This window comes from Colobus angolensis, unplaced genomic scaffold, assembly GCF_000951035.1.
Source record: "Colobus angolensis palliatus isolate OR3802 unplaced genomic scaffold, Cang.pa_1.0 Scaffold267, whole genome shotgun sequence".
Lineage (NCBI taxonomy): Eukaryota > Metazoa > Chordata > Mammalia > Primates > Cercopithecidae > Colobus > Colobus angolensis.
The window spans coordinates 577,513-589,913 of record NW_012115899.1 but is presented as its reverse complement, the minus strand read 5'-3'; the positions used below and the strand labels follow the sequence as shown (position 1 = coordinate 589,913).

The following is a 12,401-nucleotide window of genomic DNA, read 5'->3' as shown; positions in this document are numbered from 1 at the left end:
AGGAGCAGACATACCTAAGGATCTGGCGCATGCCCAGTGAAATCCACCGCCCGCCCCCCCCGTCACCAGGCCTCGGCCCCGCCCACTCGTGCATGTCCCACTCCCACTGAAGCTGATTGGCAGGCCAGCTCTGACTGACAGGAGCTGCTCAGTGCCTGCTCAGCCTGCGCTCTGCTGCCTGCCAGATCCCCTAGCCTTAGCCCCAGTGGGCGGGCTGCCCCGCACTCACAGTACTCCAGGCCCAGGATTACGTCCCGCAGGTAGAGGCGAGCTTGCTCCTCCGAGAAGGGCTTGTCACAGGGCACTTCCATGACGGGCCTATGGAGAAGGATGCGGGAGGGGCATTCAGCCGAAATCAGGGCACCCGGCCATTCAGGCAGTCGGGACGTCCCGGGAAACCTGTGCCCACATGGGTCCCTAGAACCCAAGATATTAGCTTTTTCTGCTATATAATAAAAAATGTAAAGCACACATACTCATACATATCCCGTTTCAATCATAATTTCAAATCAGCTTTCTCTTAATTGGATTGCCTTGATATTCCTTCTTCTAAGTACCTAATAGTCTTATAATCAAACAATTGCAAAGATGCCATTTAGAGCACTGTGTTTCAAACCGTGGATCCAGACCCAAGAGAGGATCACGAAATCAATTTAGTGGGAGGCAACTGCCTTTTTTTTTCCGAAATAAGTAGAATATATCAGAATATATTGCATGTAGTAAAGATACACGCTGTTTGGTAAAACTTTGGTTTCAGTTACAGATACGGATAACAATAGAAATATACATTTCTTGTTTTGGATAGAGGTCAAAACATGTGAAAGCCTCCAAGTCTTAAAGGGACATCCCTCCCTGCCCCTCTCCCCAAAATGGTCTGTAAGAAGCCACCCAGGCAGAGAGACAAGCTGCAGCCTGCATTCAAGCCTTGGCAGTGAGGGTCCCGGAACACCCAGCCCCGTGCTCGTTACTCCATGTCATCTGCTCTGTAAATACCCTGAAAAGCCGCAGAGGGCAGACATGTGGAACCTGGGCTCCATCAGTGACTCGCTGTGTGACCCAGAGCAAGCCACATACCATCTCTGGTCCTCGGCTTTCCCTCTCACAAATAGGAGCAATTGGAATCCCATCCACTGCGTTCACAGAGTTGTTGGAAAGCTGAAAAACCCTCTGTGATTTGAATACCGCTAAGAGTTGAGTCCCATCTCTACACTTTGACCTAAAAAACACTCCTTTCTCCTTTCCTCCCCCTCTCCTCCATCCATATCTTCCCAGTTCTTCAAGGCCTGGGTCAAAACCCATCCCCTTTTCCAGAGGTCTCCCTGCTGACTGTTGCAGTCTCACTGACCCCCATCAGCCTTCAAAGAATGGTCTTCTTGGTCTCTTATTATCCCCTAAGGGCAGGGCCTCTGTCTCTGACTTCTCCTAGAGTAGCTGACCCTTGGGCTGGGGACACAGGGAGGGAAAGGAAGGAAGGCCTGGATGAGAATTGACCTGCCTGATCAGGACGGGGAACTCACCCCTTTCTCAGGAGGTCAAACACTGAAAGAAAAGACAAGAAGGTAAGGTGTAGCTAGCTGGCAAAGCAGCCGATTCCAAGGTCCCTCCCTGGTCTGGAGGGTAGGAGAAGGGGCAGGCATGCAGGCATACTCGAGGCAGGGACAGGACAGGGGTTCCTGGGATATCAGAGCAAATAAATGCATGAGAGTGGGCTCTGCTATGGACCTGCCTCATCTGATCCTCAGGTACCAGGTGAGAACCATCAGCATCAGCATGGGGCCCTTTGACAGAGGGGGAAACTGAGGCAGGGAGAAGGGGCAGAAATTTTCCTAAAGGTCATAGCAGACAAGCAGGTAGGGTAGGGAGTGGAGACTAAAGCCTCAGCCTCTAATTCCTAAGCCAGTTCTTCTTCTGCCCTGTTTTCTGAGGCCTCCTCTAAGCCCAGCCCTGAACCAGACACAAGGAACTAAAACAATAACATTACTATTAACAAGGATAATAACGAATGTGCTTTACATATAGTTACTCAGTTACTCCTCACATCGACCCTATGAGGTAGATACCACTAGTATCCCTGTTTTATAGGTGAGAAAACTGAGGCACAGAGCTAGAGTGTCTGGGAACCTGTGCAGCCTGCCTCCTGCATCTACCTGAGTGCACGGCCCAAATGGATCCACTGTCTTGCTGCTCAAGAGGGAAGTAGGGAGTGGGGCTTGGGAATATTTGCTGAATCTAACTGGATATTCTGGGCCTGGTTCTGCAGGGCTGGGCAAGGGAATCCAGGGCTTCAGAACGTCTGTTTTTCTTCTGTCCCCAGGAGGTCAGTGTATTTACACTGCCCACCTGAAGGTCATACGTGTCCCAAGGGAGCCCTTGGGCCAGCCCTGGGTGAGCTGCTGTAGGAATGAGCCAGGTCACTCACCCAAATAGAGATTGTCCTCAGCTGGGTCATCCAGGACCTGGTCAGAGGGAGCAGACATGGGGTTGGGGCTCCCAGGTCTCCTGGTCCTTGCCAGCCCCAGAACCCTTAGCATGCACTGCAACCACCCCAGACAATGGAGCAGGAAGTGCACAGGTGCCAGACTGATGGGGCCTCAGAAGTCACTGACCCCCAGCCTGGCCCGCCACGTGACATCCAGCCTTCCTTCCCTCCTGCTGCAATGAGGCGTTCACTTCTTGCCTCTGGGGCAGCCCTCACCCTCCGTGGGAACTTGGGAACATCCCTGACCAGGCTGGGCTCCCAAAGCCTCCCTGCAGCCCCACCCCAAGTCTGGCCCTGTCATCAGAGGCCTCAGCCACATCTGCTCCCTTGGCAAGATCCCCGGGTCTGTGCTAGGAGCTCCCCAGCACCAGAAGCGGCTCCCATGAGACGCAGGTGCCGGTTCCCACCTGCTCACCACCACCTCCCCCTACCTCGATCAGTTTGACCACATTCACGTGGTCCAGCTTCTTCAGGATGGCAATCTCCTGGTACACCCGCTCCAGGGGCAGCAGCTGCTTGGCTGGTCCTCCCTGGGCAGCCTGGGACCCTCTTGGGGGAGGGCGACCTGTAACCAGGAAGAGAATTCAAGCACCTGTTCCAGGTGGCTGGGCCTCACCGTGGCCCCCAAACCAGTCTCAAGCAAGAGTCTTGCACGCCCGTGGTCTTGTCCCACCAGGCACATTCCATCCCCAGGCCTCTGCTCACGCCGTCTCCCTCTCTACCCCATTCCTAGCCAAAACTAGCTCGGGACCGAGGTCTCCTCCGCCTCCCAGGCTAGGAGCTCCCAGGGACAGGACCAGAAGATACATACGTGGAAAGCCATACTGCTTCAGTAACTTCTTTTTGGAAAGCACTTTCATTGCCTAAGGAAGGAGGGACAGAAACGTCACTAGCGTGAAGCCACCGGGAGCTAGAACAGGCTGGTACGTGTGGACTGAGGTCCGGAGAGGCACACTGGACATCTGCTACTGGCCCTGAGGGTGTGGCCCAGGTACGTGTTAAGCGGGGTTAGGGGGTGGCCACATCTGAGCCTAGCCCTTCCCCTCATTCCCCCAGCAAGTCTTTCTGGAACTCTCCCCACAGAGGAATCCAGCCTCTGCTTGCATATCCCCAGGGTTAGGAAGCTCATTCCTTTGCATACCCCCAGGGACAGGGAGCTCACTCTCAGGCAGCCCTGTCCTCTATCTCCTGAGCACAACTCCTGCCCCACCCCCCAGGCTTCCAGGGCCTGGCGTGGGCAACACCTCCCTCCTATCCCCAGACTCACATAGTGTCTGTCTTCACTCTCATTGTAGGCCAGCCTCACCACACCGTAGGCACCCTGCAGACAGGCATCAGTCAGCCCCACCTGGACAGGGCAACCCCTCCCAGGACCAGCTCAGGAGGTGGGGAGCCCGAGCAGCTCTGGTCTCTCCTGCACCCCATCTGCACCTCCCACCACCAGCTGGCTCATGGGCAAATATTGTAGCAGACGGGGAGGAGACTCCTGTGCCCTGGTAACTGCCCCTGCTTGGCTCAGCACGGCTCCATGCCTCCCTCAGTCCCTCCTTGTCAACTGTCAAGAACTCTGGGAGTCAGGAGTCAAGAGTCATCTTCCACCCTCCCCCTGGGTACCTGGGAACTTCCCACAGGGCACGAAACTGTCCTCACCTCCAGGCTAGGACTTGCCCGGCTCTGCCTCCCGTTCCCTCCCACACAGGAGAAGGAACAGCGCCAAGCAGAGGATCCCGAAGTCCCCACTGCTCTCAGCCTGCCCACTCCTACCTTGCCGATCTCACTCTGCAGCTTGTACTGGTTGAGCTGCACGCAGTCCTGTGGGGGAAGAGTGAGCACCAGGTTGAGCTGGGTCCAGAGGCAGCACTGCTCCTACCTCAGAGCCCGTTCAGGGTCCACTTCTGGCCACAGGCCCCTCATTCCCGGACCCCCAGGTCTCACCAAGCTTTCGAGTTTGGATGGGGGAGCTGGTGGTGCCATCGCCCCCGTATGTGATGAGAAGATGTGGCTCATGTTTGAAAACATGGATGGTGACGCCATGGCTGTGCTGTGTTCCCTAGATGCAGTGGTGAAGGGAAAACGCTAATTCCTGTCTGGATTCTGGAGTCTGGGAGACCACAATCCACGAGAAACCCATGAGCAACTATTTCCAGAAGCAGCTGAAGGAGAAGGTGTAGACTCCAGGGACAAGATGAGGAGCCCTGGGCACAGAGGCTGAGAGCCTGGGTTCAGGCACAGAAAGCTCAGCCCCTGACATCCGCAGACTGCTTAGAACCTGAGTTCACTTTCAGAATTAGTGGCAAGAACTCCAGCTGAAGCCCAGAGGCTGGAGCCAGGCTGGCCGTTTCTGAGGCAGAGCCGACTCTAAGAGGCAGAATTAGAGGCGAGGGATGCAAGCTGGGGAAGAGTTAGGGGGTAGGGGGGGACACAGCCTCTATCTTCACATCTCTAAGAACTACATAGGGGACCAGGGAGAGACCTATTTCCCAGGCCTAGGCTGGGAGTGGGAATAGCAGGACTTAGAGAAGGCAGCCTTTGGCTCAGCTGCAGCTCCCCTGATTGGGAAGAGGCTATATTGTTAGGTAGTGATCTCCCCAGCTCTGAGGGTATGCAAACCAAAGCTAGAGAGCTGTGTGGCACAGACAGGGGCAGGAAAGAGACTTCCTTGCAGTCTACTGAGGGGCTCATGAACAACCCCTCGTGCTGCCCCACCAACCTCTGCATCTGAGATGGCCACGTGGTGGGACTCGATGGTGGGCCTCCGCCAGGCCCGGGGGGAGATGTGGCTGGCAGGCCCCGTGGCGTAAGGCCCAGCCTGCGCCTCCAGATAGCTTCCTGCTGGCCGCTCCTGTAGGGAAAGCTTCCTGGCTGAGAGGCTAGGCCGGGCTGGGAGCAGTCTCGAAGTACCGCCAGGGATCACAGAGGCAGCTCTGGCCCGTGGCGGAGGGTCCACACCGTTTCTAGTCGGCTCTGGGCCACCATCTGCCTCTTCCAAGTGGGTCACATCGATGGCTGCCACCCGTTCCACCAGCTCTGCCCGAGGATCCTGGCAGCAGACAGCTGGACCCCCCTCCATTGCTTCAGTCAAGGGGGGTCTTCTGCGTAGCCTTGTCGGGGAGCTGAGAAAAGAGGGCAGAGAAGGCCTCACTCCTGTGTGTCAGGCTGGCTACCAGGTAAGGGAGCCACAGCCCTGTGGGTCCCACCTCCATGCCTTTGCCCTGGCTGTTCCCTCCACCAGGATTGCCAACACCCAGACTCAAGTCTACCCCTATGAACTGAATGAATTCACGTTGCTTCTGCTGAATGCCAGCCCTCTAGGCCTGAGTATCCCCGCCGGTAACAGAGGCAGTCACTGCTGCCTGCTGGCTTCACAGGGAAGCAGAGAGAATCTGACATTCTGGAGTCAGGACAGACAGGGGCAGAAGCCTGGAGGCCCAGCAGCACTGGAAGGGGCAGAACCCAGTGCTCAGCCGCAGAACAGCATGCAGCCCTGTGAGTCATGAGTCCCAACCCTTGACAGCAGAACACTCCAACACTGCCTCCTGGAAGCTGAGCTAGACACTAGTAACTCAGAAGCCTTGCTGATGCTTCAGACGCACCCGCCTCCTCCAGGGAGCCCTCCTTGATGTTTCCGCCTCCTACCCCATCCCTCTCACTGCTTCCAGGAAGACTTCCCTGGGGTTCCCAACTCCAGCCAGCCCTGCCTCATTGACATCTGTCAAAGCAAGGGGATGGGCCCCGTGCGGTAGCTCACACTTGTAATCCCAGCACTTTGGGAGGCCGAGGTGGGCGGATCACCTGAGGTCAGGAGTTCGAGACCAGCCTGGCCAACATGGCAAAACCCTGTCTCTACTAAAAATACAAAAATTAGCTGGGCATGGTGGCATGCACCTGTAATCCCATCTACTCGGGAGGCTGAGGCAGGAGAACCACTTGAACCCAGCAGGTGGAGGTTGCAGTGAGCTGAGATCGCGCCACTGCACTCCAGCCTGGGCAACAGAGCAAGACTCCGTCTCAAAAAAAAAAAAGAAGGCAAGGGGATTGGAATGAGGGGAATGAGGGTGAAACAGGGCATGATGTCCCCTGAGACCCATGTTCTCAAAGTCACTGTGTGGTGGCTGCAACGTCAGGGAGGTGACCCCCAGCCCTCATCTTCAGCCGTGACCCTAGGCTACATCCTGAATGTGGACTGAACCCTGACACTCCGCCTGAGACCTCCATCTCTGTTCCACGCTTGTAGAGCGCTGGCCATGCCCAACCCGGTGCCCCTCCCCTGCTTGCGCTGGACTCTGCACCCTCTCAGGAGAAGGAAGTGAGTGAACTCCTGATCTTCCATCCTTCCTGTCTGCTGGTAACTTCCTCCGTACCCACACAGCGACTGAGAACATGGATCTCAGGGAGACCCAGAGTGCGCATGGTGAAGGGCCCGCTCCACCCCTCATTCCCCATCCCTTTGCTTTGACAGATGTCAGCGAGGCAGGGCTGGCTGGAGTCCACTGGCCACTGAGGAGCCAGGGCTGGGTTCCAGTCCTGCCTGCTGACCTACCAGGGGCCCTAGACAAGCTCCTTCCCAACTCGGAGCCCCAGTCTCCCGATTTGTCCTGTGGATTCCCTGCCTTCCCAGATTTCCCAGGCTCACAGCAGGGTTTGGAGGTAGACTGAGGGTAAGGGTGAGGTCCAGACCCCCTGTGCCTGGTACACAGTGTGCTGAATGAGTGGAAGCCTGGAGGTGGTGGGGGCTGGTGCTGACATGGAAAAAGGAAGAGAGAAGCCTCCACACTGGGAACAGGAAAAGGCATGGAAGCTGGAACCCAGAGGAGTGAGAGGGAGTTGGTGAGGCTGGAGTATCAAGGAGGCCTCCCTGGAGGAGGTGAAGGAGGTGAGGAGGCTGAGTGAGGGTAGAGTATCAGGGAGGCCTTCCTGGAAAAGGGGGCGGGAGACAGTGAGTGTGGCTGTGATACAAGGAGGCTTCCCTGGAGGAGGTGAGAAGAGACAGTGAGTGGGGCTGTGGCATAAGGAGGCCTCCCTGGAGGAGGTGAGAGGGATAGTGAATGGGGCTGAGACATAAGGAGGCCTCCCTGGAGGAGGTGAGAGGCTGTGGCAGAGGGAGGCCTCCCTGGAGGAGGTGAGAGGCTGTGGCATAGGGAGGCCTCCCTGGAGGAGGTGAGAGGGACAGTGAGTGGGGCTGAGACATAAGGAGGTCTCCCTGGAGGAGGTGAGAGGCTGTGGCATAGGGAGGTCTCCCTGGAGGAGGTGAGAGGGACAGTGAGTGGGGCTGTGACATAAGGAGGCCTCCCTGGAGGAGGTGAGAGGGACAGTGAGTGGGGCTGAGACATAAGGAGGCCTCCCTGCAGGAGGTGAGAGGCTGTGGCATAGGGAGGCCTCCCTGCAGGAGGTGAGAGAGACAGTGAGTGGGGCTGGAGCTTCAGGAGAGCTTGGAAACCAGATAGCATAGCAAGAAGGAAGCCAAAGCTGGGAACACCCTCCAGGCCCCGCCAGGCTCCTCCCAGCAGGTGGCCCACCCCTCCGCCCCTTCCCCTCACTCCGCAAGCCCTGTTTTTCCCTCCGGAATGTACGTTTCATGAGATTAGGGCTCTCATCCGCCTTGTCTCCAAAAGATCATCAGTGCCTGGCGTGTGATAGGAACTCGATAAATATTTGTTGAATAAATGAGTGGTTGCCATAGTGATCATTACAGCCCTGTCCCCATTAGACAGATGAGAAAGCAGCCGCAGAGACGCAACCCCAGCAAGCCTCAGGCCCCAGCACACAGAAGAGAATGAACTCCAGAGCTGGGAGCTCCTGCTCTTTGGCTCTAGGCAGGGACTACGGAACTCAGAGCCGCCACAGGCAGAAGCCATAGGCTGCCCCTGGGCCCATAAAATTTGCATATTTCCTAAAGGTTGCCATTCCAGCAAAAGGCCATCCTCCTTTACCCTTGAACACCTTTCCCTGCTTTTCTTAGATATGTAAGAAAGAGGCCCAGCGGGTGGGGATGGGCCCGGGATCACCCAGCAAGTCGGGGCAGAAGGGCTTCCTGTTCCAGCCTGAGCCCTGTTACCCGGTTTGGCGCCCAGGCTCTGCAGCCAGGCAGCCAGGCAGCCAGGCAGCACCCTTTCCTGGCGGGGAGCCCGTGAGCAGGTGGCCTCGCCTCTGGGTCTTGGGTTTTCCTCACCCGCAAAATGGGGTTCTAGTGGGTCTCACCTCACGCACGTGGTGAGGTGCTAAGAAGGGACTGTGCGTAAGGCACTCAGAACGGGGCCTGCCACTAAGGAGGCGCCGTAAAAGTGAGTTGTTGTTGTTGTGCTGTCGCTGTTGTGATTGCTGGGACACGCTGTAGCCCAGATGGAGGCGCGGGCGGGCGGAAGGCGGCTGCGAGGGCTGACGTCAGGCTCTCCGTCCCTCCCTCCCGCCTGGATCAAATTCAGGTGACTAAGCGTGTCTGCGAGGGAGGCGGCCGCTGGGGAAGGCCCAAGGTTCTTGCCGCGTGTCGTGTTGGGGAGACAGGGCCTGGCGCCCCGGCCGCGCGTCTGCACGGGAGGGAATATGTGCACACAGGCTGTGGGCCTGGGGTGGCGGTGTGTGTCTGTGTGTGTTGTGGTCCCCACACAGGAGCGCATCTGCATGGAGATGAAAACCTCGGTGTGATGTGTGTGTGTGCAGGTGTGCTTATGTGCGTGTGTGCCTGCAGGTCTCCGTGTACATATGCCCAGGGTCGGGGGCTGACCTGCACCCCTGGGGGTCCTGGGAGCCTGATCCCAGAGCTCGTATCTGGACTTTCCCCCGTAGTCACTAGGGCCACCAGCCTGGCACTGCCTGCTGGGCTGGGTTCTGTGCCCCAGGCAGACACCCCAGCCCATCTGGGGGCTCACGCAGGGGGTGTCTCAAGGCCCTTTCCAAGCTCAGGCCTCAGTAGATACTTCGTAGAAACTTAATCCGGTGGATAACTAGGGCCATGTGGGCAAACAGAAAGATGGACAGACAGGCTGGGACCCAGGCCCATGGCACAGCAAGGATTCCTACAGGCCTGGGCACTGGCTTAGTCCTATGGCCAAGAACGGCCAGACTCAAGCCCTCCCTCTTTGGGAAAAACCACTTCAATCCCGTCCTCCCAGACTGGGGACCTGCTGCCTCGGACAAGTCATTGAGCTTGGAGCCTCAGTTCCCTAACATGTGAATCAAACAGAGGGCCACCGTCCTGCCAACTCCCAGGGCGATGGGACGAACAGAATGGGGTGTGGGCACAGGAGCAGTCTGTGCCAGAGCCCTGTTGGGCGAGGATGTGGCTGTGTCTAGAAGCATCCAAGAGAGCCTTGATGTACAAGGTCCAACCCCACCTCTGCCCCCGGCTCCAAGATGGCCTGGCACATACCCACAGTAGGTTTCTTCTCCCAGGCTGTGCCCCACCCCCCAAGTGTCTGGCCATTCCCAAGGAATGTGGGTCCCTGGCTCCAGATGCCCGCTTGGCCTGGCTTCCTCCTCAGGACATGCCCCATCCAGCTGCATCCCTCAAAGGAGTCCCGGAGCAGGGCAGAACAGGCAGACCCTGCTGCCATCCACGTGGGTTCAAGCAGCTCCGCCTGGGAGGACTTCAGGCCCTGGTCAGGCCTCATTCCGAGCTCTGGAAGGCTGCTGTGAACCCCAGTGCCAGGCCGAGGCAGGGGACCGGCTACATCCAGGCGAGGGGATGGACAGGCCTTACCAGCAGAGGACCGAACAGAAGGGAAAGCCGCAGAGATGGCGGCCACCCAGGCCAGACACAGAAGGTGGTCCTCACATCCCTGGGCCGCCTCACTGGAGCCGTGTTTATGATCCTGACGAGTGTCTGGATGGCCCTGGCAACGGGTGCCCTCCGCAGCTCCCGCCCCCACCCAGGATGACTCAGTCCCCTTGAGGGAGGCCCAGGCGTCTGGTGCCAAGTCATGCTTGACGACTCCTGCTGTGAGGACGCCCGCTCCCACCTTCCTTGGGGAGCCCCCAAGCACTGACGCGGGCTCTTGCCTGACTCAGCACAGTTACCCCCAGCGTATCGTCCTGGCCCACCCACAGAGGCTGATGGTCCTCAGGCCTCATCCTGTGCCCCTCCTCATCCTCCACACCAGGTCTGTGCCTCCAGCCCCACTCTTTGCAGCTAGCTGCCGCCTGCCCCTCCATGTTCCCGAGCAGCTCAGATCCAACAGGGCCCAGATTCAACTCAGCATCTTCCCCAAACCTGCTCGTCCTCCGTCTCCACTACAAGACGGGTACCACATCCTCCCCATTCTTTTCTGACCCAGACCAGCAATTCAGGAGCCCTCCTTGTCACTCATCCTTTCCCTGTTGCCCATCCTCACTCCCCACAACCCCACACTTATTCTCCACTCCAGCCACACCACAGCTTCCCAAACTGTAGACTCTGTCCTGCTGCCAGGCCTCTGTACAAGCTGTGCTTCTGCCAGGAACACGCCTCCTTCTCCTCTGCTGCCTGGAGGACAGCTCAGCCATTGCCTCTTCTGAGAGCCCTCCCTGATCTCCCCACTACCAGCTGGGTGAGCTCACAAGCTGAACCCCTTAGAAGTCCAGATTCCGCCTACTGCTTCGTTCCCCGCCACATGGGTCTTCCCTGACTCCAGGCTCACACCTCCACCTCACCCTACCCCATCCTCCACACCAGTTGCTAGAGGGAGGATTTCCATCATGCAAATGTGGTTACAGTTCTCCCAGAGCTGGCCTTCCAGGAACTTGGAATGTCAGGGACAGAGGAGTAGAAGTGGCCTCAGATTGGGGGTAAAGGTGGGGGGATCACAGGCTAGGAAGCAGCCAGGGACATGGACATCTGGGATGCAAGCACAAATAGTCACAGAGCACCTACTGTCTGCCAGGCTCTGTGCAAGCCTGTGTGGGGAGATACAGCAATGAACCAAAAAGAACAGGTCTCTGCTCTCACACAGTTTAATTTCTCGTGGGGGCAAGGAGCAACGACCAAGAAAGCCAGTGATTCAGATATAATATGTCAAGTGGTACATACTATGAAGAAAAATACAGCAGAGTAAGAAGGATCAAGAGAAAGGGGCTGGGAGATGCTGTGATAACAGTGTGGTTCAGGAAGGCCTTTTGGGTGCAGGATTGGAGCAGACACCTGAAGGAAGGAAGGGGGAGGAGGCGGTGTAGCTATCTGGGGAAGGACATTTCAGGCGCAGGGACCAGCAGGTGCAAACGCCATCGGGGGACAGTGCTTGATCCATATGAAGAACAGCAGGGAGGCCGATGTGGCTGGCGTGGAGTCTTCCCCACGTAAGCAGCACCTGACAGCAAGAGGAGTTACATCTGGAGAGGAAGGCCCCTCATTCACTGTGCTGGCCTCAGAGATGGCTTCCTGGAGGAGGTGGCACCGAGCTCTCTTCTGAGCACTCAGCAGGATTTCAGGACGAGGAGAGGATGGAAGTTTACACTGCATAGCAGTCATTTCCTGGCTGGGACTCAGGGCTTGGTTTGGGGGTGAGGGTAGCTTGGTGGACAGAGCCCAGGAGGCCCCCAAAGGCAGGTGGAGGTTGTGAGCAGGGGAGTGCCTGTTAGGTGAGGTTTAAAACGACTCCCGTGGCTGCTGTGAGGACCGATGGTGGGAGACCTAGGAGGAGGCGAAGACACACGTCCCAGAGTGTGTGTGCCTGGGACGCAGTGGAGGGTCAATTTGCACGTACTGGAGGAAAGAGGGCAGGGCTTGGGGAGGCCAGTGCCACTTCCCTGGGATCCTCCAGTGCACCAGCTGTGTGCCCCTCCCACACTCCTGTGCCCGCCCTGGGGACACCAGCAAGGCGCGGTCCTGTGGCCTGTGACACAGCCTTCTCTGCACAGCCCTGCAACGCCCTCAAGACTTGAGCACACCCCCTCCCCTGACAGGCACACGCCCGTGTCCGCGTGACCCGCCCTCACTCACCACTCCATCCTG

General features: G+C 57.7%; 1 protein-coding gene across 1 annotated transcript in view; it reads right to left on the bottom strand.

Moving 5' to 3' along the window:
- CAMKK1 (calcium/calmodulin-dependent protein kinase kinase 1, alpha) overlaps positions 1 to 5,591 on the bottom strand; it is a 24,621-nt gene extending 19,030 nt beyond the window's left edge. The window contains exons 1-8 of the mRNA XM_011947470.1: positions 5,190 to 5,591; positions 4,244 to 4,291; positions 3,747 to 3,800; positions 3,291 to 3,342; positions 2,911 to 3,044; positions 2,420 to 2,456; positions 1,518 to 1,539; positions 230 to 318 (exon numbers count right to left, since the gene is read on the bottom strand). Of these exons, the coding sequence (XP_011802860.1) occupies positions 230 to 318; positions 1,518 to 1,539; positions 2,420 to 2,456; positions 2,911 to 3,044; positions 3,291 to 3,342; positions 3,747 to 3,800; positions 4,244 to 4,291; positions 5,190 to 5,549 (796 nt within the window). The 5' untranslated portion in view covers positions 5,550 to 5,591. The remainder of the gene's footprint in view (positions 1 to 229; positions 319 to 1,517; positions 1,540 to 2,419; positions 2,457 to 2,910; positions 3,045 to 3,290; positions 3,343 to 3,746; positions 3,801 to 4,243; positions 4,292 to 5,189) is intronic.
- Positions 5,592 to 12,401: the final 6,810 nt, after the last annotated feature.